This window comes from Tripterygium wilfordii, chromosome 13, assembly GCF_013401445.1.
Source record: "Tripterygium wilfordii isolate XIE 37 chromosome 13, ASM1340144v1, whole genome shotgun sequence".
NCBI lineage: Eukaryota > Viridiplantae > Streptophyta > Magnoliopsida > Celastrales > Celastraceae > Tripterygium > Tripterygium wilfordii.
The window spans coordinates 12598413-12623154 of NC_052244.1; the positions used below are offsets into that span (position 1 = coordinate 12598413).

Here is a 24742-nt window from a genome sequence, read left to right on the forward strand (position 1 = left end):
TCCAACGTATCGCCTAATAATGTCAATAATAAGTTAATTAATGGTTCCGTATATTACTATTTTTTTTATGACCATCTCGAGGGCCAGCCATATCTGTCAACCATGAACGAAAAGCAATGGCCCATGGTTCCCAATTCAAGCCACCAACTAGGTGCCCGAAGCTCGACATATTATTATTAGCATGTGATATGGGCCTTCTCAAGCCCAACAAAAAGTAAAATTTGGGCCCTCAAAAATGCTGTACCTGGACCATCATAAGCCCAGCATTGAATTCACGTCATTTGAACTCTCCAGTCTCCTCTTTATCATCTGTCAAGTTAGGTTCCACAAAAAAGTACCAGGTTATAGCCTAGTAGTGAATTCATATAGGTCTAAATTGTATAGACTCAGAAACTTCTATGTAAGATTCCCACTCAAAACAATTACTGCTTATGATGCCCACTGTTAACAGGGGCTCTAAGCTATACAAGGACATGGTACAGTTCTGAAACGCTCACCATGCAATAATTCAATCAAAAGATTTACATTCTATTTCTTTGGATGTAAGGGTATGACTATTATCCTACTATTCTAACTATTGCGCTGTGTTACCAAACAAACACATTCTTCAAGCTTCAATAAGCACAGCAGAGAATGGAGAGAGCAAAAACACCAAAACATTCTGGCAGGAAAACGGGTCTAGATGAACGTCGCTCTCCTTTTGGGAATCATGCTTCCAGGTTTCATCATCACTGCAGTTTAGAACAAAAAAAATAATTATAGTTGACTTGAGATGTAACATGCAGCAGTAAAACTTGTGATGCTCAGTAGAATCAACATCTCTCGCAGAATTAAGTCCTGGTATGGAGAACGTACGCAAAATTATGATATGAAATTAACACACTACCCTTGCTACGAAAAAAAGAGTAAGTCGGGATAGCTTTTAGTACTCTGTCTCAATAAGTTTGAAGTCCAACAGCGGGCTAAAACAAAACATTACGCATTCTGTTACGCGTTTTGGGACCACTTCTATTGTCCCTCAATCAATGGTATCTACTTCTTGCATAGCAGTTGGTAGAGCTTAAGCTTATATAGTGACCAGAGTAAGGAAGAGAGTAAGTAAGTACTCAGGAACTATAACCTTATATATCTGGTCATCAGATAAATACCCAAAGCTGAGTTTGTGATTCATATGTAACTGCTAAAGTTTATTCTCTACTCTCTACAAGAAGGTAAAATCGAAACTATATTAGCTATCCCTGCAATTTTGGAAATAGAATTCCATTTCTCTTTAACGCGGCAGATATAAGGTGCGATCTCATTGAACATTAAGACAAATATTCAGTTTAAGGCTTATGAGAAACAGAATTGCTTCCCATACTACTTGCATTTGTAATATCATAGATGCAATTATTAAAGCATCCTCTTAGTTGTGGTGCAGGTTGCTACCCTTTGGTGCCTCTTTGATAAGAGTTTGTTTCTTTACACAAACAAGGGAGAAACACAATTTCTCCTCTTCCACAATAATGCATACTTACAACCCAATTTTTCGTCCACTGAGTTCAAAGAACAATGACTCATGTGCCATGAACCCACATTGGAACTATTCCATGACTTTGGCATAACCAAACGCCTGTTAAAGATCGGATGAATGTAGAAAATAGATAAGCTTGAAAATTTATATTTCTTTAAAACAATTCATGTGCACAAGGTTCCCACAGTGGTCGGGGTTGGGGACAGATAATATGTAAGCAGATCTTACTCCCCTATAATACATGTTTCTAACAATTGAACACGTGACCTCTAGGTTGCACCCTTGCAACTCTACCATTGGGCCTCATGTTCGCCTATAAGCTAGAAAATTGAAAATTCACTCCCAAAATGTCAAACCTGATCATTAGGTCGTCCATGTATTCGTTGAGGCTTCATGTTCAAATCAATCATTTTGGTATCAAATTTGGCATGCTCATCAATTGCACCATTATCTGGAACAGGTGAGGCCCTGTGATTCTGTTGATTCTCTCCCACACCCGGATCTGTCCGTTGAAAAGCTGGGTCATCAAGCTGACCAGGTTTATCCCCAGGAAACTACATAACCACCAAAGAATGTAAATCTTGCACAGGCCTATGCATAACATAATTGAAAAATTAACCAGATCCATTATGGCAATGAAAGACAAACCTCAACTCTCTGCCTGAACAGCAGATATCTTCCATGCATTCTTTTACCTCCAACATGAACAACCATATCGCATTGCAAACAGAGTGAAGTTCCATCTATCTCACAGTAAAAGAAAGCTAGACAAATTCCCGGAGACAAACATAAAAGGGCGCTTCAGCATGAGGAGTGCATATTTCAAAATTATAAACAAAAGAAACTGCATACCGGGTGCATTTTCACATATGTCACAGCGAGGGATATCACTGGGGGCAGCTAGACCCACACGCACATGTCGACTAGCAAGCTTATTACACAAGTGGACCTGCCACCCAGATCAAAAGTTTTAGCATTGAGAAAAGTTGTTAAACACAAAAGTCCAAAACAACATAGCCTTGTGTTGAGATTTATGATTTCACACATCAACTTATTTCGAGAAACACAGAGTAACATGGAGAGGAAGTGATACTTCCTAAGGCCTTAATCATTTTCTCTGAGATTGCTGGCTCCAAACCATAAAATTCCATTAGACAAAAAAACAAGTAAAGCCATATGTGTGGCTCTACGTTCAACAGATGCTAGCTTATTATGTAGATGTTGCACCAAGCAATAGCAAGACAATCCAACTTGGGAATTTTCAGTTAGAACAAAAGTATACATAAGTGTTGCTGCTTAACATCACCAAGACACCAACTGATTCTGCTACAATATATCTCTCCCCAACATGTAGCTTTTAGCTCAAACTAATCATAACAAGATATTTGGTTAGTTACACCAAGAACCGGAGCAAGATGTTACAAATTTTAAGCATTTATAAAGACAGGAGCCGTTCAAGTTTCCAGTTTTCTATTTTATGACGAGGAACCATGATCCTTTGACCCATGTAAACCTGCATACTTGGATCACCTCTCTCCCTCCTCACTCCAAGTACCTGATAAGTCGCAGGGTGTGGACTTGGAGAGTTGAATTGAGTTCACAGTTCTTTTAAGACTATAAGACCTCTACTCGAAAAATTTTATCATAAGCTGAATAACAATAAAAGGCACAAATCTATAAACATCAAATAGCACACATCCTTATGAACAGTTGACCAAGTAAATTACAAATTCCAATTTCTGGAAAAGGTTAATAGCAATAACACGCCTTAAAATCATCGCCTAATAACAATTGGATGCTTAGAAACTCATAAAGCGTGTCAATAATAGAGTTTGCATATTGTGTGAATATAATGACCCATAATATCAAAATGGGTCTCTTCCTTAGCTGTAAGAGCTTGCGGGTGGCGGAGCAGAAGAAGTGTAGAATGGACCCAGTATAATAAGACATGGAGTGGAAAGCAAACCTTATCATCACAGGAACGGCAGAGAGCAGCCTCATCGGCGGCGCAAAACACGACGGCGGCGGCGCTTTCGCAGGCGTCACAAAGCGTTCGCATAATTCTCTTCAACAACTCTCATATCTCCAACAACCCACCAATAAAATACTCATACGACAAAACCCAGAAAGAGAATGACTACCAAAACCCTCCCCATACAAAATCACTCCCAGAATTCCAGACGCGTATGATTATGCACCTATGTGTTATTGTCGTTGCTGCTGCTCCTCCTGCTTCTTGCTGTTTGTTGTGTTGCTGATGATGATGGATGGGATTTCAATGGTTGACCATGGGGAATCGTGGAAGACATTGCATTGGATTGGAACGGGGGGGATTTTTCATACCAACCAAGGACTTCTAAATTTTCCAATGGAGAGAGTCAGAGACACTGTTTCTGTTTGCTATGGTGATTTTGTGACCACAAGCTTAAAAGTCCAGTGGGCCATCCGAATTGAAAGCGGCCTTTGGATTCTTCTAGCCCACTAATATGATATCTAACGTGGGCCCCATCTATCCCCATTTTGTTGATTAAAGCCCAGCCTTATTACACTTAGGTATCTGTCTGACTGTCTAACACTCACATCCATAACAGGTGTCACAATGTTGAATTTTCTTTTTAGAAAAATTAAAAAAAATTACCATTAATCACCATTTTCCTTGTTTATGATAAACAACCATATTCAATAATATAGCTTACGAAAGAATATCCATATTATTAATAATGTATAAATAATTTGCAACCTTTCAAAAACATTAATTTTCCACCACTCCTAATTAGTTTATTTCAATTTGGATAAATTTTCCGAATGATTGGATTCGTGAAATTCTTCTCTTCTTTTTTTTAATCAAAAATGATAGTATACAAATTTGTCATTTATACATCCGATATGTGATTAAATTTGGACCGTCAACTCTGCGCGCAACATCTTACACAGTTGAAGATAGTAAACCACATAATAAAAAGACAAAGAGACCAAAAGATTAATGAACAAATTTTCTTATATGCTCAAACTATGTATATCCATTTTGAAGATAACAAGCCACATCTTGGCTTTGCTTTGTTGGATATACCTACTTATTACAAACTTGTATTACAAATTACACACATATTACAAACTCCTTCAATTTTACAATCTTATTTAGAATTCTCACATAATTAAACACCAGCTCTCCATTAGAGCAAAATACCCAAATACCATATCAAACATATTAACCAAGAAAAAGTCCTTTCCACAGAGAAAAAGAGAGTGATTTTCCACTTTGTTTTTTGGGGCAAAACTATAATTTATCAAAATGAGAAGTTCATCATGTCCATGCTCAAGCTCTCCATCATCACATTCTCCATGAACCCACATGGGCTTAGGGTTGCTGCCTTCTCCATGTAACTTCCCATTCTGGGTTTGAAGATTGAGCAAGAAGAGATTGGAAGGATTGGGATGTTGTCACAGTTGCAGATTTCAATCATATATCCATCTGGGTCATGGAAGAACACTTGATCCACTTTGATTCCATCCTCCTCTACTACTGCTGTCACATATCTCAGGCCCATTTCTTCTAGCCTCCTCTTCACAATCCCAACATCAGTGCACTATTAGTGCCCAAAGAAGAAGAAAAAAAACCCAATTAATATATCGAAATTTTAATTTCAAAAAGGGTAAAAAAAAACAAACAAACAAATAAATAGAATAATTTGAAATTAAGAATCTTACTTGGAAGGAAAGGTGATTGTCTTTGGGATTAATTGGGCGTTCTTCATTGATAATGTCAAATTCATCAATTGAAGGATTCTCAATCAAGTGTATCCCAATCCCATAATTGTACAACCTACAAAATATCACAATAAAATTCATTTTTGGCTTTGTAGAAGACATGAAATCACTTGACGATAGTCTAGTTGGTTATCTCTCCGAACTCGGGGTGTGTACGATACCCGAGATCGGAAGTTCAAACCAACTAACCAAGATATTTCCTTGTGAAATTATGGTCTATGGGCTTATCCCATTTTTGGGCCCCTGCCCGTATGGGCTTCGGCCAAGTCTTACATGTCGCCAACATGATGTGAACTGTTCTTGCTTCCCGAGATTTACGCCCATTCAACTGTCCGAAGGACATGTTGGGCTGGATGGTTACTTAGTTACCAAAAAAAATTTATGTAGAATACACGATGCATTTTATTTCTAATATGTGAGAAAAGAAAGAAGGAAATAGTTTGAGATAGGTGATGAAATTGTGAAGGATTACACATATTAGGAGAGTAAAGGAGCTAGTTAATTACCATGCTCCATTGAAATTGAAAGAAGAGGGCCTTTTGATTATAACAAACCCCAAAACTTCTTCATAAAACTGCACAGAAGCCCAAACTGATCTGCACAACAAAGACACATGATTCAATGAAAGTAGAGGCAGTGCCTCAAAGCTGCTTACTTCCTCAATCTCCTTCACCAACATTTTTTTCTCTCTTTCTCTGTTTTCTGGACTCTGTTTTTCAATTCTTACTCTACTTCTCTTTCTCTCACAAAGCTTGAACAAAACAGACTTGTAAACTTGCCTTATATAATAAAGCAGGAACTTGTGGAAAACTCTCTGTCTGCTTTAATTCAAATTTGTGAGAGTGAGGAACTTTCCTGGCAGATTCTCTCAACCCAATCTGACAAATAATGTAGTCATTATCATCATATATCTATTGTATGTGATGCATTACTGCTTTTGAGTAGAGCGTTCAAAATATCTACCACCCTAAAGATGATGACAATTTCCAACATAATTTTAAAGAAAAAGGAAATGGATTGGATATGTAAATGTTAAGCCTCTGTTTTTGCTTTATGTTGGTACACTTTACTCTGTTTTTACAATAATAATAAGCAAACTAGTGATTTGTCACTAGTCCCACGTTATTTTAGCCAAATTCTGTCGTTTAGGCCTTCAAATTAGCATTTTACTATTTTTAAACATTTCCATAACTTTTACGATTTCATTTGTTTCTATTTTTTGTTTACTACATATCCATTTTCCCATTTATTTAGGATTGTAGTCTCGTATAAGATTATTCAACTATTTATAAAAATATTTTGATATTGCTTCTCTTTTTGGTGGATTCCAATTTATTGTGTTTTAGGCTTAAACGTAGGTTTAGCCTCAGTCTTACGTTTTTTAACTGCGTCGTGATCAAACAATGAGCTAATGATGAGATGAGCAACGGTAACTATCTGTTATCTTCGGGAATGGGCTTCAAAGTTCAGTCATAAGTTCCTGAAATGGCTTAGTTTGAAGCTGAAACAATATCATATGTAACGTGTCATTAACATTTTTTGTTGTCGACTATGTTACGGCAGAGTACACAAAAGTAGAAGATATTCCAAAAGATGCGAAGTTTCTTTGAGGTTTCCTCTCTCTTTCAATATTCATTACGATTTCTGATTCATGTTTATTCATTTTATAAAACAGAAAGAACAAAGAAGAGTAAGAAGACCAGAAGAAAGGAGAAAAAACAACCTTGACAACCCCGACAACCTCGTTTAGTGGCAATGTGGCATGGTCCTTGCAAAGACTGCCAATGATTGCATTATATGCAACCACATTAGGTGCACAAACCACAACCTCTATTTTCCATTCCCTTCATTAAGCAGACTGCTTTACAAGTATAGAGTAGTTTGCAGCAGTTTAGAAAATGCAATCCAAACACTACAAATAAATATTGTTCGTTTTGCGTCAAAAGGTTTGCACGATTTTATTTTTCTTGGACCATCACCATTGATTAAATGTGTTGATTGTATGAGTGACTAGACATTTGCTTATATGACACTCGGTTGAATTTATTGTCAAACTGCTATGGGATAAAGTCCATTCATAACAGCAACATAAGAAACTGTATTGGGCCGAGAAATATTCTCCACCATCTCATTGCTTAAGACACAATCCACCAATACCTTTGATGAGCGTGCTAAATGTTACAGGACCTGGTTGGAGACAAAGTTTGATGATCATCCCGACAGCAAAGAAACCAAATCTCCACAAAAAAACAATAAATCAATCAACTGCAGACTACAGATCGTTTGCTGTGTACCTACCAGCTCCATAGTTTTGCACAAAGAAAACACGGTTGAATAGTGCTTCATATGAACCATCCGATTAAAGCAGTCTACGGCATTATCAATAGTATTACATTCATAATTACGCTTCTTCATCATCGACCGGCCGGCATTCGGATAAATTGTTGGAGTTGCTCGAGCTTCTCTTAGAGTAACCCCAGCAAGGAGTTGTATAATAGGATATGTTTGTAAACTATACTATACATACTCTAAAAGACTTCTACAGTCATTTACATATTTTGATCTTGTTATATACATACTGTACAATTATCATTGCCAATGATGGTGTTGGTTTGGTAGTAAAATGCATTCAAGACATATTCTCCCACCAGGTTCGTTACTCTCCGGAGATACGAAATCACACATGGATTTTCCATGAGCTTGCTTGGCATACATAGTTTGTGGATACAATCAAAACAGAGAAGCGGGTGAAGGATCCATCACTTGAACTTACGGATGATAATTATCATGACTGGAAAAGAGTTACGGTTGCAATATGCCCATTCTTCATCACCTGCTCGAACCAAAGAAAAAATTCATTATTGATTATGCTCACAAACATAAATGGACTCAAAATCAGTAAAATAAGTGTTGCATCTAATTGAAGTAACATAAGTGGATCAAGCGGAGCTCGAGGGTGAATATACAAAAGAAAATTAAAGTTATTAACCTACCTCAAAAGCAATATTTTGATAACCATAGACAAAACTAGATCCAAAGGGATTGTTCTTAGAACCTTGTGTCTGGATAGCAGCTCGGCCAGAGTCCCCAAGAAATTCCTACAGTGGCAGAAAATTATTCAATGTTATATAGTTTTCCCATAAAGGACAACAAACGAAGGCACCAAGCTGATGCTCAAGGGTGACTAAGTTATACAAATACCGCTTAAAGAGAAAATAGATCAAGATAATCAGTGGAACAGAACAGTCTATGCTTATTTGCACCATAAACATGATCCGTGCTGAAGTCAACAAGTTCATAACTCAATAAAAGTTTAAACATGTAGGTAGCAAAAACCTCACCTTTACCCGCTCCCATTTTGAGCTCGGAGTGATCTTGTTCTTTAAATAATTTACTTCCGTAAAAGATCCCTCGACTGCAGACAAAAATGAGGAACAAATTATCAATTTCTGCTTAACAATTTCAATCAAATACTTTGTCAAACAAAAGGAGAACTTGCCGTCAGAACTATGAATGACAAAATTGCATTTTATGTACGAGTTGAAGTCCGCATGACCAGGATAGTTAGTATGCAAAACAAACTTCTTGATTTTATGAGTCTGCAAAACAGAAATAACAACACCAGCAACAGGATTATAGAAGTGATTAACTCCAGAAAAACAACAACAACAACAACAGACAACAGTGAAAAGAAGAGAGGCGAAAGATATTGGAATACCTGCCCATCAAATAAGATATCGAGTCCACGAGTAAAGTAGTTGTAAAAGTAATCTCCACAAAGAGTTGTCCTCGGTCGAGGGTCTGAGGCAGAGTGAATAACCATTTGGTCTACCTGTAAAGCTTAAAAAGATCAGTATACTCATAGACTGTGTGTTTGAGCCAAAAGTAGTGCCTTTAAAACAGCAAATACTCATAAGCAAAACATAAAACAACAAGCACGATCATAAATTTACATCAGCAAGATTTAACAAGAAGCAATTAAATTTCTGCTCAACTAAATTAAAAGTGCCCAAAGCCAGGGGACAGACAAGTGCCCAAAACAATAGCCTTAAAAGTAGTTAGATTGGTAAAAACGGTAGGTCTTAAAACAGCATCAAGTCTTGAATAGGTTTAATGCGATCATATCTGGATTCGGCTCAATGGGCCAATAAACTCATGTTTCCATACCCAAGTCTTTTTCACTTGAGATTTTGTTTTATAAAGATAATCTTGAGCTTGGTTACGTGGTCATACATTAGTCATACATTAAATATTGAAAATGATAACCAAATTTCATATTTAGTTCTCTGATTATAAATTTCCCTATAAATATAGCTATTCACAAAAGCCTAATTGTTCCTTTTCCAACTCAGCAATACCTGCTTTTGATGGATTCCACAAGGACGGCCTAGTTCAGTCCACACATCCTGCAGCAAGCATAAAAATGTCATTGAATAAAGGGAACAACATATGTCCTTGCATCAGCTAAATAGAAAAATTAACACAAAATGAATATAACAAGCAAAATCATGAAGCAAACAAAAAAAAATTGATGTGCCACAAAAACAAAAAATGGAATTCAACCACATTCAAACAATGATTCACCTGCGGAGAAGCACCAAATGGAATATGCTGGCCCCCAACTTGAAAATATAATTCCTTCCCAAGCTGGCGAATAAAAATGAAATATATTAGATTCATGAACTATAGTCACTAGGGTCAGACAATAAAAGTAACCAATAAGGCTACTAACGAAGCGTTTGTGAAGCGAACAGAGAACTAAACAAAGTCATCAATATGAACCTATTTATAGAGTGAGCATGACACCCTACCAGGCCTAATTTGGAAAGAGATCATACCTCAACATGCACCTCTTCCATGTAAAAACTTCCAGGAGGTAATGGAGGAGCAGTTGCTTTATCCATTGAGGACCCAACACCGACTTTTTTGTCTGTTGAGCTATCATATATAGAAACACGACAAGTAACCGGAGTAGTTCCATCCGGAAACTCTAGAGGTAGTTCTGCTATCAAAAGGTGAAAGGTGGCATTAACAGTTTTTTATCCCGAGAGAAGAGGATAGTACTAACAAAAGAAACAGAGGAAAAAAATGGGGTTCACTAAATCAAATAAGATACCTTCTCCATCATGGCAGCAATCTTTATACTGGCTGGGAATTGGAAATGCAAAGGATAGCCCCTACATAGTTCAGAAATAAACAAGTCTCAGCTTACAATGCAAATACATTTAAAATAAGACAACAGACACTTAATGCATTCACAGTACATACTGGGTAGAATAGACTGTAGACACCTCTGTCTTTGTCATAACTTCCAGGAAATGTTGGTCCAAAAAGTGCATATACAGCTACAAAAGTAGCAAGAGTGGATGGGCCCCTAGATAAGGAAAGGAATTAATAAAGATAATAAATTTCAAAAACAAAATGAAAAACATAGAACAAACATTCAGAGCGTGACCCACCCAATGAGAGAAGTGGCATAGCACATTTGGAGCCGTTTGATATCATATATTTCGATAAGTCGTAATCTCTACAATAAAATTAGAGTTATAAATATTAAACACTCCATAGCATAAAGAGATTAACAAAGTTACATTTACCAAATTGAACTGACACATAAATTAAAACTTTGTTAACTGTCATAGCAAGTATAAAAAAGAGGATGCCCTCATCAAAATTTGGAGAGCAAAACACAGCAAGATCGAAACAAGTGTCAAAGACCACGGAAACCACACTATCAAATGCAATGAGATCGAAACAACTAGAAATTTGATACAATACCCAGCAAACAGTACAACCAAATCAAAAAACACACACACACACACACAAAGATGATCACATATTAATCAAGGCATGTTCTGGAAATATTAAAAATAGTATAGATAAAGAGCACCTGGGACCAAGGATCGAAACGAAGATGAAAACCATGATCTGGAAAGCTTATAACGATATCTAATTTAAAAGGTTCCTGCATAGTAGAATATTTATTTGTCAGAGGCTGATAATAATAAAATAACAATAACAAAACTGTCATGGTCTTCAACATATGGCTGCTCTGTCCAGTAGTAGCATTGAATATTATACCCAGTTCAAGGAAAATATATCAACAATATAGCACTGGGAAGTAAATTTTAGTTAGCAATTTACATTACAAAAATCCTACCACAATGCATTTAGGTGAACCAATAGATTGAATCATTGTAAGACACGCAAGACTTGTATATCTTAGTTACGAACCTCATCGAAGTACTTCACGTGGACAACATCATAGATATTGGGCTGGTGCTCTATTTGAGCAAATGCTTCGCATATTGGCATCCTAAACAAGTAAAGTCAATGAAGTTTAAAGCGCCATAAATAAAAAAAAATTTAAAAAAAAGACGATTAGGAGTCCACAACTAAAGTTAATAAGACAAAATCAAACTGAATTTCCTAATCGGAAAACGCTCCAGAGTTCAAATCAATCCCAATCTGGTGAAATTGCGAGACACGCGATAACCAGCGACGGAGATAATCCAAATTGCTCTCCGATAACGTTTATCCGAGTCAAATCGGGTAGCAAATCAAAAAGCATCAGTCCAAACGCCATTTTGACGCAGTTCAATTCGACGAAGACAAAAGAAAGAGTACGAGGCTATCAATTGAATTTAGAAATAGAAGTTACCGAGAGAGAAGGGACCGATGCCGGTTCCTGGACGGAGATCGAGGACGATTGCACCCATGGCCGTGCCTTCGCAGCGTCGGCGGGGTCGTAGGAGGTGATGATGCTGCTGCTGATGCATCATCAGATCTTCCGATATGGAAACTTTTAATTCTCTCTTCCGTTACTTTCGCAGTGTTTGACGATGTTCGAAGGCTCCATTTATACCTTGACGTGGTAGAAGTTGTCAGCTAGACGAATGGCTATGTTTGTTATGAGGTCCAAGCCGGACTAGAATCAAAGGTTAAGCCTACTCCTTTAGGGTTTATCTATTTAACCCACCCTCCTCCCTCTCAGGTTGGTACTTGTTTGATTACTTCTTTGAATCCGTATACGTAATTTTTATGTGTTTGCATAGTATATTTCGGTTTGTGAATCACTTTGACGATAACCTAGTTAATCTCTATGGCACAATTTTCATAATTGGCTCGTGTCGTCGGTTCTACTGTAAAAATCGTGAACCAATGTGACGTCTGTATTTTACTACAAAACTATCATAAATCATGAGTTGTGATGTAGATGGGTGATAAGTGTGTATCACTTGAAGAGCAAAAACTAATTTGCGAGTTTCATAGAGGTGTCACCAAGTAAAAACAAATTGTTTGAAAGATAGTAAGAAAGGCCATGACAGCTGCACATTTCATACAAGAGTAAGTTAGCCAGAAGATGACCAATCAGACAACCATGGTATATGTCCTAATGAGCTTCATTATTCTCTGTTGCGAGCATCCCATCTCTATCTTATGTTGTCACCACAGTTGTCGAGCTCCTTTGTAGATATCGATTTAGGGTTTTAAGTTATTAGTAGGGTTGCACAAAATTTATCGAGATAATCGAATCGATTGGTTGGTTATTTTTTTTAAAAAATTACATGCTTCTTTTAAAAACTGATCGATAATTGAAATAGTATATAATAATTGACCGATTAATCGGTTAAATTCATGTTAAAAAATCGATGCAACCGACTCTTTTCACCCCTACTTATTAGTCTTGTTGGTCCTATATGAATATTGACCATGGCTTTTGGGTTTTATGGTGTTCATTAACCAGGTCAAATATTTGATTGATATAATAGCAAAACGCACCATATACGAGAAGACACAAAAATAGAACTTAATCAAATTCAATTGTATTTTTTATTACTTAAGGTCACTTCACAAATCACAATCACCAATTGTTACACAATTATATATATCTTGGCATATGTAATAACCATGTAATAATAATATATAATATACCATACTATATATCTAATTATCTAAATATATATTGGTACTATATAATATATAATACAGTAAACAAGTTTAATCAATGATTAACTTGCTACTTTTCAAAAAAAAAAGGATTAACTTGCTAAACATTTAATTGATTAAAATTTTAAAGTGAAGTGGACTATTTTTTTTTTTTTTTTTAAAGAGAAATTCTATTAAAAAGCGCAGGGAAGCACTCAAGCAAATACAAAGAGGTGGTGGATACAGGGACTTCCTCTTGGAAAATACATGAATTATAAGAAAAAGACAGTCTTCCCATCAGAGCAAGAGCATTCGCTACTCTGTTTTGACTTCGAGAGGTGTGGATAATGTGGTGATCCACCAAGGCTATTAAAGCTTTAGTATCCTCAATCACAAAACCAATGGACGAGAGAGGCAAATTGTTCCCACGAAGGTCATTCACCACCTGAAGGGCATCGCCTTCCAGACAAAAAGGAAACAGGAGGTGTTCCGTAGCCATTTGAGCCCAAAAAAGAAAGCAAGCGCCTCAATCATCACTGGACTATTAAACTACGCGAAAAAACACGAGTGAGATATGTATTAGGCCGGGCCCCACAAATCGAGGTGGAGACAAAAATGGTTGTTGGACTGGTGGGCCAACAATTGATAAAGGCCATTATGCAACGAGCCAATAAATGTGGAGGCTTGCTGGACCGGAATCATATAATCCCTGTCTTCCGAAGGGGCCAATCACGCGAAAATCTCCAAATAAATAAATCCATCTTTTTTTTCTTTTTTTTTTGGTTTTATATTATATTATTTTATATTTATATGCATATGATTTTATAGTGTTATTTTTTCAAAAAACTATGCAATGGTAATGATGATGCAATTATATGCCATCTTTAATTTTATATTGGGATTATAATCATAATATACGTGGTTGGATTTGTTTTACTTCTCATTTTTTATTTATAAAATTAGTAAATACAATTTTATATGAAAATAATGGATTTAACACTCTGGAAATTAAATTATATATATATATTGATTAAGTACGGATATTTTTGGAGCAATATTGGAATCTCAATTATGGCTTTAACTCAAAAGAAAAATAGTCACTGATAATAACATCATGTAAGTTTGTCATTTAGACATCGGATATGAGTCTAACCTCATATCGTTAGACCCGCATGATAGAAGTTTGGTAATTCGGAATTTTAGTTCCCTTCTATATATTTTATTGAGTATATATAAGATATTATATTCGTCTTAATTTTTTTTGAAATTTGACGTATTAAATGGTTGTTCACCACAACAAGCAATCAAGCATAATAATGCAACAACTAAGTTCATTGAATTAAGATTACAATTTATGATCAAAATCCGTGTAGAACACCTATTGGGTGGGGACCTTTTGCACACATTGAAGAATAACTCAACTTTAACTAGTGAATGAATGAATGTTACATACGTGAATAAAACTTAAATTGATAATTTAATGTATATGAAGTTTATCAAAAACAAAATTTAATACAAAATGACACAATACAAGTTTACTCTTTAACACATTCGATATGAGTTTAAACTCAAGTCGTTAGACTAGTCTGTATAAAAGCTATTGCGTGGGGACCTTTGCATGCCATGAAGAATGACGCAAATTTAACTGGTGAATAAATGAATGCATGCATACGTGAATAAAACTTATACTCATAATTTAATGTATCTAAAGTTTATTCCAAAATGTGTATTATTTTTGTAGTGATCGAAAATGACACGATACAAATTTGTTCTTTAAACATTCGTTATAGGCTTAAACTAAGGCCGTTACACCTATATGTACATAACCTATTTGCGTGGGTCCTTTTGCATGCATTGAAGAATAAACTCAACTTTTTTTTCTTTCTTTTTTTTTAAAATTTTGATAGGAGAAGAATAACTCAACTTAACTAGTGAACGAATGAATTCATGCATGTAAACGTGAATAAACCTTATATTAATAATTGAATGTGTCTAAAGTTTATCCAAAAATGTGTATTATTTTTTAGTATCGAGAATGACATACATAATACAAGTTTATCTTTTAAATATTCGATATGAACATAAATTCAGGTTATTAGATACATACATTTCTCACACGAAAATCTGTATTATTAACGTAATTCTTGAAAGAGAAAGAACAAAGGGTTGCATATGTACGGTCAACAAAGCATGGATTCAAAATTAACACAAGACAAAAGGCATACATCTTTTATTTTCCATCATGCACACTTTATCCACCATTATCGATTTCGATGTCTCTCTTCCTTTTCAGTGAAGAAGTTTCGGCTTCTATCTTTCAATTACTGTATAATAAGGATAAAAGAATTATGAATTATTCCCAATAAAAAAAATGAAAAAGAAATATGAACTTGTCTTGAACTAGACAAACCAAATAGAGCTGAACACAAACAAACAAACACATGCTAAACATTCAAGTATTTTTTTTTCTCAATTATCAAAAATGTTGAGATGGATGTTAAGAATCCCACGTTGAAAAAATGTGAGAGTTCCATTCAATTTATAAACAATGTCTAACCCTCAAACATTTGAGGATCCTTTGACCCAATATGAGACAATACCTTAAGTATTGGTTGGATCCAACATATCTCTTCTACCCATTCTTCAAATTATAATAAAAACTTATTTAAATAATATATGACATTTAAATCGTATTAAATAATATACGACATTCTTCAAATTATAACAAAAACTCATTTAAATAATATACGACATTTAAATGGTATGTATTTGTATCAGAATTTGGGATAGTTGAGCAGATTCGTAATAGTGCTTGCACAGTATTGGTGGCGTTTTCAGCGTTTGAACAAAGAACGGGTGGGTCCCGACCATTTAGTCGGCCTTTTCCTTGGTACTCACCAATCACCATCCACTAAGCACGTGATGCTCAGGATGGAAAGAGCGGAAGACTAAAAAGGAGAGGTTAGGGAGAAAAAGTGCCGCGTTTGGCGATAAAAAACAAAACCTCTAATCCCAACAAGCGTCTTTTCTTTCGGTGGTCGTCCATCACAGAATTAAAAGTGATCAAGCAAACAGTGCCTTGTCAAGTCCTCATCTCTCTGTCTCATTCCGTCTCCATATGAGCCTACTCCCACTTCTTACCCGACCCTTCAAAAACGACAACTAGGGTTTTTCAATCCCGAATTTTGCCGAATTTCGAGTTCCTCAATCTCCATTCACCATGGAAAAACAGGAAGAGGAAGCTGTGGTGAATTCGGAGATGTACAGGCCATGTCTCCACCACGAGGAGGAAGTGTCTCGGGGTTTTGATGATTCTGCTCAAGGAGTTGAGCTAATGAGCGTCGATCAATGCAAGAGTACGAGGGAAATGGACGATTCACGGCTCGTCGGAGCTCCGGTGATCCTTGCTGGAGATGCCGAGGTGTTGGCAAGACAAAAAGTGCAGGTGCAAATGGTGGTGGGTTTAGAGGCGGTTAGGAGTGCGGCACCGAGGAACTCGGAGGAGAGTATAAGGAAGCCTAGACGGGGCCGGCCTCCGAGAATTCAGAGAAGGTCGACGCCAGCTCAGCCGCCTCCAAGGAGGAGGAGAGATGAAGATGAAGAAGATGTTTGCTTTATCTGCTTTGATGGTGGCAGTCTAGTGCTATGCGATCGTCGGTTAGTTGCTTTGCTGAATTGGTTAATTATAACTTCGATATAATTTAGCCAATTACGATTTTCATGTCTGCTATAAACTGGAGTTGAACTTCATTCTCTTGAACTATTGGACATCACTTGGTGGAATTGAACATTAATTTGAGTGTCCGAGACTCACTGGCAACCAATGCATGATTTGGCTTTGTATACTATATCAATTTGCTAATTTAATATGTGATCGCCTAATTAATTACCTGCATTTTGTAATATGTTAGGGGCTGCCCCAAGGCTTACCATCCGGCTTGTATTAAGCGGGATGAATCTTTCTTTCGATCAAAGGCTAAATGGAACTGTGGTATGTTGCAGTGGACAAACTTCTTATAGTAGTTGTATTAATTTCTACATTATTGTGCCTCTATTTGATACTTTTTAAAGAATTGTAGAACTGCTTACTAGTTCAGTTAATAACCAAATAAGTCAAGTTGTTCACATCGTTGTATGCTTCTTGTAGCATCGATGAGGTTTCAGTTTCGAATGTTACCCTTTTTGATGCATGTTTGTGTAATCATTTCACAGTAGCCTTGCAATGATGCTGCTGTTTTTCAAGTTAAAATATTTTGTATTAAATGCACGAAGATTGTCATTTTGTTGATATGTATGTGATTACTCTTGCTGTTAACATTTGTTAGTAACTTTGGTTGGTCAATCATCCGTCTTTTTCTTGAGTTTTTTTTTTTTAAAATTAATTTCTTTTGTAAGTGTTTTTTTAATTATTAATTTGTTAGTATCATTATCATTATTATTATTTTTCAGGTTGGCACATATGTAGCAGTTGTCAAAAAGCTTCCCATTATATGTGTTATACTTGTACATTTTCACTGTGCAAAGTATGCACAAAAGATGCTGATTACTTGTGTGTAAGAGGGAACAAAGGATTTTGTGGAACATGCATACGAACTGTGATGCTGATTGAAAATATTCCGATTGGAAATAAGGAAGCGGTATGTCTAAATGTATTTGTTGGGCTTTCATTTTGTTATTTTTCTTTGTTTCCTCTTGAGAATTTTATTTAGTCATCGTGATTTTAGCTTTATCAGACTATAGGTCATCTATACAATGGCTGAGTACCCTTGAATGACTTTTATTATACTACGGATCCCTTGATCATTATTATTTGCTATCTTGGTTCTTTTTCCTTTTTGCCAGCCATTAAGACTTGAATCCTTGCTTCTGCAAAGCCATTGTTTGTTCACCCTCTTTTTAAAGCTCCATTCTTTATGTTTAAAGTGCAATTCTCTTGAACATCGGGAGATTACTCAGTTAATCGTTTTTGTTTGTCTACCATCAATTTGTGCCATTTTATCCTCTCTTTTTTCCCCATGTTACTTCTGTAGGTTCAAGTGGATTTTGATGACAAAGGTAGCTGGGAGTATCTCTTCAAGGTTTACTGGATTTATGTAAAACAGAAGCTATCTTTGACTTTAGAGGAGTTGACCAAGGCTAAAAATCCATGCAAGACAGTTGTAGCATTGCCACCTAAGGTAGAATCTCCAGGTGGATTTTGTAATAACAATGATGCAAAAGTTTGTAGTTTGGACAACTCCTGCAGAAATCTGGAGGCAAACAAATCTACGAAAAGAAAAACCAGGAATCATCTCAACCAGGATTTTGGAGGGTTTGGAAAATCAGGTGGTGATGGAGGGAAATCTTTATCTGAAGGCGTGCAATGGGCAACAAAGGATCTTTTAGAGTTTGTTGCACACATGAAGAATGGTGACGGCTCCATGTTATCCCAATTTGATGTCCAGGCTCTACTGTTAGAATATGTAAAGAGAAACAATCTTCGTGATCCCTGTCAGAAAAGTCAAATTATATGTGACTCAAGGCTTATAAATCTTTTTGGGAAAGAGCGTGTTGGTCATTTTGAAATGTTGAAGCTTCTTGAATATCACTTTCTTATAAAAGAAAATGTCGCAGCAAATAAAGTTGCTGATCTGATCACTGGCAATGGAGAGGCTGCCGAAAGCAATGATAACCAGCTGATGATAAATAATCATAGGAAGCGTAAAACACGAAAAAAATCTGATGAGCGAGGAGTACAGTCCAATCCAAATGAATACGCAGCAATTGACGTCCACAACATTAATTTGTTATACTTGAAGCGTAATCTGATGGAAAATCTAATAGATGATGCCGAAAGTTTTCATAACACAGTTTCTGGCTCCATTGTGCGGATAAGAATTCATGTTGGTGATCAAAAGCAAGATATGTATAGGCTTGTCCAAGTTGTAGGTATTATTTTAACTGAGCTCTGAATTACATTAAGTAAACAAAAAGTGTGAGAGATAAATGGTAGGTCAATGCTCAAAAATGGAAAGATTTGGTAATTTTTTTTAAAAATTTTGTTTGTTTTGTACACAGGCACTAGCAAGGTGGCTGAATCATATAAAGTTGGCACAAGAACGACTGATGTCATGTTGGAGATTTTGAACCTGGACAAGAAAGAGGTTGTATCCATAGATGTAATTTCTAATCAGGAGTTCTCGGAGGTGAGTATCTGGGCTACATTAAATACATCTGTTTGTGTTTCTACAATTACAGATGCAATAGTCTCTTTAGCTGATCACGTCAATGATAATTGTTATGTCAAAGTGTTGATAAATGTAATAAAGGCTGTTGATCAAGGACTATATTCCTTGACTGCCTTAAGAAATGTGTTATCTCATGACATTTTTTTTAATATATTTATGGTGTATGGAATATGTAGATGCCTACAATTCTGTTTGTACAAGCTAGTATGGCTGCTTGTGTCTTGAATATAAACACATGATACAGATACAAGTCCTCGTGTGACAAAAAGATGTAACACTAAATATTTTTCTGCCCGCATCACTTACATGCAAATGGTCTTTCAAGCTCTTTTTTTTGGTTGTTGACTGGGATTAGAACATTTTATGTTCATATTTGACGGAGTTCAATCCTTTTCATTGTCTTCGTCTTCTCTTAAGGCTGTTTAGTAAGCTACGTTTTTTCTTGTAGAACTCGACTCATTTACTGCTGCTCTGACTTGTCAAAAAAAGTTGAAGAATAGTTTCCATAAAATTTATTGCTCACTTTAATTTTTACCAGATATAGAATGATAGAACAGAGATTTAATCTCTATGGCACTCGACAGATAACTAACATAACTATATAAGGTAAAAATACTTCATTTGTTTTGGATCTTATTTTAGAAACATCGTTATTACAAGAAGGGATAACTATTGAAATGGCCCCTGAACTTTCATGAATGGATCAATTTAGCCCCTGAACTTTCAAGATCGTAATCCGTTACAATTTTCGTCTATTTAGCTGATGTGGCAGCAAGCCTGAAAATCACATGTCATGTACCTAATGGAAAACAATTGTCACATCAGCAAAAATAGACCGAATATGTTCGTAGGGGCTAACGGTATATGGAAGTGGAAGTTCAGGGGGCAAATTGATTCTAAATGAAGTTCAGGGGGAAATTGATCATTTCATAAAAGTTCAAGGGCCATTTCATAACTTCTCCCTTATTTATAAGAACAATACCCAGTGGAATACATGGAGGCCGAGCTTTGTTCAACCAATATGCACAGTTGCACACTTCCTCAGCCTTTGGGGAAAAAAATTCCTGGTCAATTATTATCCTCATTCTGATAAACCAAACATTATTATACCTTTATAAAACCAAATTATGTTTTCATTTGATGTTCTATCTAGTGTATTGTCGGATATTCATTGTGTGGTATTATAGTTTGTATTTCTGTCAAATAGATTGTACAAAGTTTGCCTTTGGTTGATGAGTTCATGTGCATTTCCAGGATGAGTGTAAACGCTTACGCCAGAGTATAAAATGTGGGCTTATCAAACGATTGACTGTGGTAAGTGTGTGTATTTTGATAAGTTCTTCATACCTGCTAAATTATTCGAAAGCCCTCTTTAAAGGAAATTTCTTCTTGCTGATAGGGGGAGATTCAGAAGAAAGCAATCGCTTTCCGGGCTGTGAGAGTTAAGGAAGTAAGTTCTTGTCCCGAAATGCTTATATGTGGTTTTTATTGGAAGGAGATGAGATATTTGTTTCCTTTTGAATGTTATTTTTGGTTTTACCATCGGTTTCTTTTGTTTGATCTTGGGTAAATCTGAATTCGAATCATTCTCATGAATGATGCTATATCTCCTATTGTTCTTTTCTAGTGTCTGGAAGCAGAGGTATTGAAACTTAATCATCTTCGTGATCGAGCTAGTGAAAAGGGTCACCGGAAAGAATATCCTTTTCTATACGAGATCATTCAGCTTCTTTATGATTTTTGGCATTTCTCAGATTACTGAACTGATAATGCTGTATGGCATATCCATCAAGGCAAGAGGGGGTGGGGTTGGATGCCTTGAACATTGGAAAATTATTTCTACCTACCACTCCAACTAATGGCTTGGGTCTACGTGATTCCACTGATTGTTAGATAGATGAATAGTCTGATATTCATCAAATCAGGGGCTCTTTCTCTTCTGTTGCCGTATTGCCACATTAATGTTTTTTGAAAAAATAACCAGTTCTGGGCATGCATCTATGCCTATTACAGAAGTTCCTTTTTCTGCCTTGTTTTCCTTTCCTTCTGCATCTACTTCCTCCAATTTTCAAATGTAGCAGGAAATAAAATATCTATGCCCCTGCAAATAAAGATGCTCTCCATTGATTGCCGGTATACTTGACTATTGCTTTCTGTTTATATAAAAGGCCATCTGGTAGAAAATCTTGATTTCCTTGACCATATTGCACGCTTAGAGAATGTGTGGAGAAATTAGAGCTTCTAAACTCACTTGAGGAACGTCAGCGTAGGCTTCATGAGATTCCTGAAGTCCATGCTGACCCTAGTATGAATCCAAGTTACGAGTCTGAGGAAGATGATGGAAAGCCAGACAAAAAGAAACAAGGTCTGTAGTGGTGATACATTCATATTGTGATTTAGACCAATTTGTTGTCTTTATTTCTTTGCTCAAAGATCATTTTTGGTGAGATCAATTGTTTGATCATAATGTTGCTTAATAGTTGCAGATGATCTTGTGCGACTGAGAAAATCGGTTGTTGCAAGAAAGATAGTGGAGGAAAAATCTCCAGGAAGAGGAGGTGGCGTCTTTGACGATATAGGAAGTAGGGCACTGAAGATTTTCGGTACTGCGTACGATCAAAGTAGAAACACCAGATTTTATGTGGATAAAGATGGTACCACTCTGGTTCATGAGCCAGTGCATGCATCTACGTTGAATCAGGGAGGAGAATCATTTGGTTCAAATAATTGGACTCCGCCAAAGAACCAGGTTGGCCCTGCTAGTTCAGTGACTAGTACTTGGAATAATCAAGCTGCACTGCAATCTGAAATGCAATCACGGGGTGCATCAGAAAGTTCACTACCACCTTGTTCAACAGCGACAGAGCTTTCAGTTCACGACTTTGAAAGAGAGAAATTGTGGCATTATCAGGACCCGGCTGGAAATATTCAGGGGCCATTTTCCATGTTGCAGCTGCGTAAATGGAGAATGAGTGGGCACTTTCCTTCGGATTTGAGAGTGTGGAGGATAAATGAGAAGCAGGAAGACTCTATACTGTTGTCTGATGCATTGGATGGGCAGAACTCTAAAGTATCAATTTGTAACAACCACTTATTACCTGCGGATGTAAGAGTTCCATCTGATGGTGCGCATAAAATTGTGGATGCTCAGATGAGTGAAAACACAGATGCAACTTGGGTAGATAATGAAAAGGTTGAGGTGACTTGTAGCTCAATGCCAAATGACACAAGCATCCATAACAATAGTGATAATGAATCTGCCTGGAGCAATAGATGGGGCTCCCATTCTTCAAGTTGGACTGGACATGCACATCCTGTCATTTGTAATCAACAGACTGAAGGCTCCTTAAAGGGCTCGGACTTGCCAAAAGGTATTGAGTCTAGGGCTGACCAGCCTCAATCGTGTACCTCACTTCCCTCTTCTACACCTTTTGAGGAGCTTCGCTTGACTCCATCACTTCAAGTAAGGAAAGGTTGCAAGGATGAGAAATGGAATGCTAGTCAGGATAGCGTAACTATAAATCCACCTAAAACAACTGGCAGTCAAAGCAGTATTGCAGACGGCAATTGGAAACAAGCTGACGGTGAGAGCTACTCAGGCCAAGCTTCTTCTGGACAAGGTCAGGGGTGTCCATCCATCAACAGTTCTTCAAATGGATGGGTTTCTGGCTCTAGTATTCTTTCTTTGACCATGTCTCTTGAAAGATCACAGCAGAAACAGGAAATTCATTTCCCTGATCCGTCGAGTCCCACACCAAAGCACAATCAAGGAGGGTTGGAAGGTCAGGCTACTGAAAACAAACAATCTATGTCCTTAAGTGTTCACGTCCTTGATTCGGGCCCTCGTTGGAGTGCTACTTCCAGTCTATTAGGTGGTGAATTGCAGCTCCCAGAAGTTCCTGTCGATGGCTTTGGTGGTTCTACTACTCAAACAAAACCTTCTGTTGAATGGGGTTCCAATCTTGTGTCTTCATCTTCTTTGAGACCAGTTGAAGTGGCCAGTGATTATGCTTCTACTCCAACATCTGGAACCGGCCAACCAACACATTCTTCTGCTGCCCACCTGGCTGATGTGTCTAGTTGGCAGGCATTTGTTCCTGAACCTACTGAATTCTGCTCTTTACCCGGTGAATCTGTTTCGGATCTGCTGGCCGAAGTTGAAGCAATGGAAGCTCTTGGCCGTTTGGGTGGTTCACCTACTTCAAGTATAAGCTGTGGTGGGGAATTCAGGGAATTCTCACGAGGCACTGAAAATGACTGCTTTAGTCCTGTAGAGGGGTTTAGCCCCATTCCTGAACAAGGAAAAAGTGATGCTCTGAGTTCGACTGGCGATCTGAAAATTCCTTCTCGTGGCACTGTAGGAGATGAATCACTTGGGAAGTGGGAGCAGATGTGAAGCATCATCCTGTGCCATCCACATCAGAAGTTAGCTAGGGAACGATCCTTGGGAGGAAAGGCCCAAGGAAATGCAAATGTTGGTTTGGGGATCAGTAAGGGGACTGGATGTCTAAACAATGACGCCAACTCGGCCACTTCTACTGGGAATGCAAGCAGTTGTGGTATTCAATCATGGCATGCCACAGAAAGATTGTCCGCCCCTCTTTTCACAATTCAGGATTTGGTAAGGCTAGGAATTTTTGATACAGGCAGGCTGCACCCGATGGTGTAAATGGAGGAGGCTCATTCAGAACACTGCCCAAAGGGCAGCGAGTGTGTAAATTTTATGAAAGTGGCTATTGCGAGGGAGCATCGTGTGTAGTCATCGGCCCCCGTGAGTTTTGCACTAAACAAGCAATTGTGTGCAATTTAGTTTCGTAATTACTATTTGTGTCCGATAGTTTACCAATTACCATTGAACTATGATTTGTTTACACTCGAGCCACTAGTTGGAGTGGTAAATATAGTGTCTATCATCTTGGTGAATAGGGTTCAAATCTCCCTTTCCCGTTTTTTTTTAAAAAAAAAACTATGATTTGTTCTAGAGAATTATTTTGAACTATAAATACACATTTGTTTCCCTGGATGCTCGATTTGCAGTTTGTTGTATAATCCAATGCTGAGCCTTTTCTATGTAATTGTTCATCATACCTGCATGTACATAAATTTTTTATTTGATGACGGAATAAGTTTCCTGGATGCTTGATTTCAAAGTCTTGATTGAATTTTAGCCTATTCAAAGGAAGTCAATATAGCAGTTCGTTGCATAATCAAATGCTGAGTCTTTTTTATATAACCCTCTATCAAGCCCGAGCGCGTAAGAATTTTTATATAACAATGAGATAAGTTGGATCAAAACACAATACAC

The 24742-nt window shown here is 37.0% G+C and overlaps 4 protein-coding genes across 7 annotated transcripts; 1 reads left to right on the forward strand and 3 right to left on the reverse strand.

The window, feature by feature from the left end:
- Positions 1 to 383: 383 nt before the first annotated feature.
- On the reverse strand, positions 384 to 3896 carry LOC120012112 (B-box zinc finger protein 19-like). The gene is made up of 5 exons (XM_038863390.1): positions 3480 to 3896; positions 2366 to 2462; positions 2162 to 2277; positions 1870 to 2067; positions 384 to 731 (listed from the first exon to the last, which is right to left on the reverse strand). Exons 1-5 carry the CDS (start codon positions 3570 to 3572, stop codon positions 729 to 731), a joined length of 507 nt encoding a protein of 168 aa, XP_038719318.1. The 5' UTR covers positions 3573 to 3896; the 3' UTR covers positions 384 to 728.
- A 581-nt stretch (positions 3897 to 4477) lies between these two features.
- Positions 4478 to 6023, reverse strand: LOC120013652. The gene is made up of 3 exons (XM_038865533.1): positions 5788 to 6023; positions 5222 to 5336; positions 4478 to 5100 (listed from the first exon to the last, which is right to left on the reverse strand). The coding sequence occupies exons 1-3, from the start codon at positions 5958 to 5960 to the stop codon at positions 4801 to 4803; spliced, it is 588 nt and encodes a 195-aa protein (XP_038721461.1). The 5' UTR covers positions 5961 to 6023; the 3' UTR covers positions 4478 to 4800.
- Positions 6024 to 7538: 1515 nt separating this feature from the next.
- Positions 7539 to 12224, reverse strand: LOC120011802 (UPF0183 protein At3g51130-like). 3 transcript variants are annotated; one of them, XM_038862925.1, is made up of 14 exons: positions 11943 to 12224; positions 11516 to 11598; positions 11172 to 11246; positions 10741 to 10808; positions 10550 to 10655; positions 10398 to 10458; positions 10120 to 10286; positions 9866 to 9928; positions 9640 to 9687; positions 9000 to 9113; positions 8781 to 8880; positions 8623 to 8696; positions 8337 to 8379; positions 7539 to 8114 (listed from the first exon to the last, which is right to left on the reverse strand). In XM_038862925.1, exons 1-14 carry the CDS (start codon positions 12061 to 12063, stop codon positions 8041 to 8043), a joined length of 1197 nt encoding a protein of 398 aa, XP_038718853.1. In that variant the 5' UTR covers positions 12064 to 12224; the 3' UTR covers positions 7539 to 8040. The 3 variants fall into 3 exon arrangements, with proteins under 3 accessions (XP_038718853.1, XP_038718851.1, XP_038718852.1); XM_038862923.1 differs by having other exon boundaries at positions 8275 to 8379; positions 11943 to 12222; XM_038862924.1 differs by having other exon boundaries at positions 8275 to 8379; positions 10120 to 10283; positions 11943 to 12219.
- Positions 12225 to 16247: 4023 nt separating this feature from the next.
- On the forward strand, positions 16248 to 24467 carry LOC120013907 (zinc finger CCCH domain-containing protein 44-like). 2 transcript variants are annotated; one of them, XM_038865884.1, is made up of 10 exons: positions 16248 to 16867; positions 17122 to 17201; positions 17660 to 17847; positions 18241 to 19138; positions 19268 to 19395; positions 20692 to 20751; positions 20837 to 20887; positions 21065 to 21135; positions 21648 to 21802; positions 21924 to 24467. In XM_038865884.1, the coding sequence occupies exons 1-10, from the start codon at positions 16431 to 16433 to the stop codon at positions 23831 to 23833; spliced, it is 3978 nt and encodes a 1325-aa protein (XP_038721812.1). In that variant the 5' UTR covers positions 16248 to 16430; the 3' UTR covers positions 23834 to 24467. The 2 variants fall into 2 exon arrangements, with proteins under 2 accessions (XP_038721812.1, XP_038721811.1); XM_038865883.1 differs by having other exon boundaries at positions 16250 to 16867; positions 21918 to 24467.
- Positions 24468 to 24742: the final 275 nt, after the last annotated feature.

Bases quoted from the DNA above. Each gene is read 5' to 3' on its own strand.
- LOC120011802 (XM_038862923.1), bottom strand. From the start codon at position 12,063: ATGATGCATCAGCAGCAGCATCATCACCTCCTACGACCCCGCCGACGC. The intron at 10,656-10,740 runs GTGGGTCACGCT...TTCCTTATCTAG, and splicing joins TATGCCACTTCTCTCATTGG to GGGCCCATCCACTCTTGCTA. The intron at 9,114-9,639 runs GTATTGCTGAGT...TAAGCTTTACAG, and splicing joins GTGGAATCCATCAAAAGCAG to GTAGACCAAATGGTTATTCA.
- LOC120012112 (XM_038863390.1), bottom strand. From the start codon at position 3,572: ATGCGAACGCTTTGTGACGCCTGCGAAAGCGCCGCCGCCGTCGTGTTT. The intron at 2,278-2,365 runs GTATGCAGTTTC...GAATTTGTCTAG, and splicing joins CATATGTGAAAATGCACCCG to CTTTCTTTTACTGTGAGATA. The intron at 2,068-2,161 runs GTTTGTCTTTCA...GTGGTTATGTAG, and splicing joins TGTTCAGGCAGAGAGTTGAG to TTTCCTGGGGATAAACCTGG.
- LOC120013652 (XM_038865533.1), bottom strand. From the start codon at position 5,960: ATGTTGGTGAAGGAGATTGAGGAAGTAAGCAGCTTTGAGGCACTGCCT. The intron at 5,337-5,787 runs GTAATTAACTAG...GATATTTTGTAG, and splicing joins TTCAATTTCAATGGAGCATG to GTTGTACAATTATGGGATTG. The intron at 5,101-5,221 runs GTAAGATTCTTA...GGGCACTAATAG, and splicing joins ACAATCACCTTTCCTTCCAA to TGCACTGATGTTGGGATTGT.
- LOC120013907 (XM_038865883.1), top strand. From the start codon at position 16,431: ATGGAAAAACAGGAAGAGGAAGCTGTGGTGAATTCGGAGATGTACAGG. The intron at 19,139-19,267 runs GTATTATTTTAA...TTTTGTACACAG, and splicing joins TAGGCTTGTCCAAGTTGTAG to GCACTAGCAAGGTGGCTGAA. The intron at 20,752-20,836 runs GTAAGTGTGTGT...TCTTGCTGATAG, and splicing joins TTATCAAACGATTGACTGTG to GGGGAGATTCAGAAGAAAGC.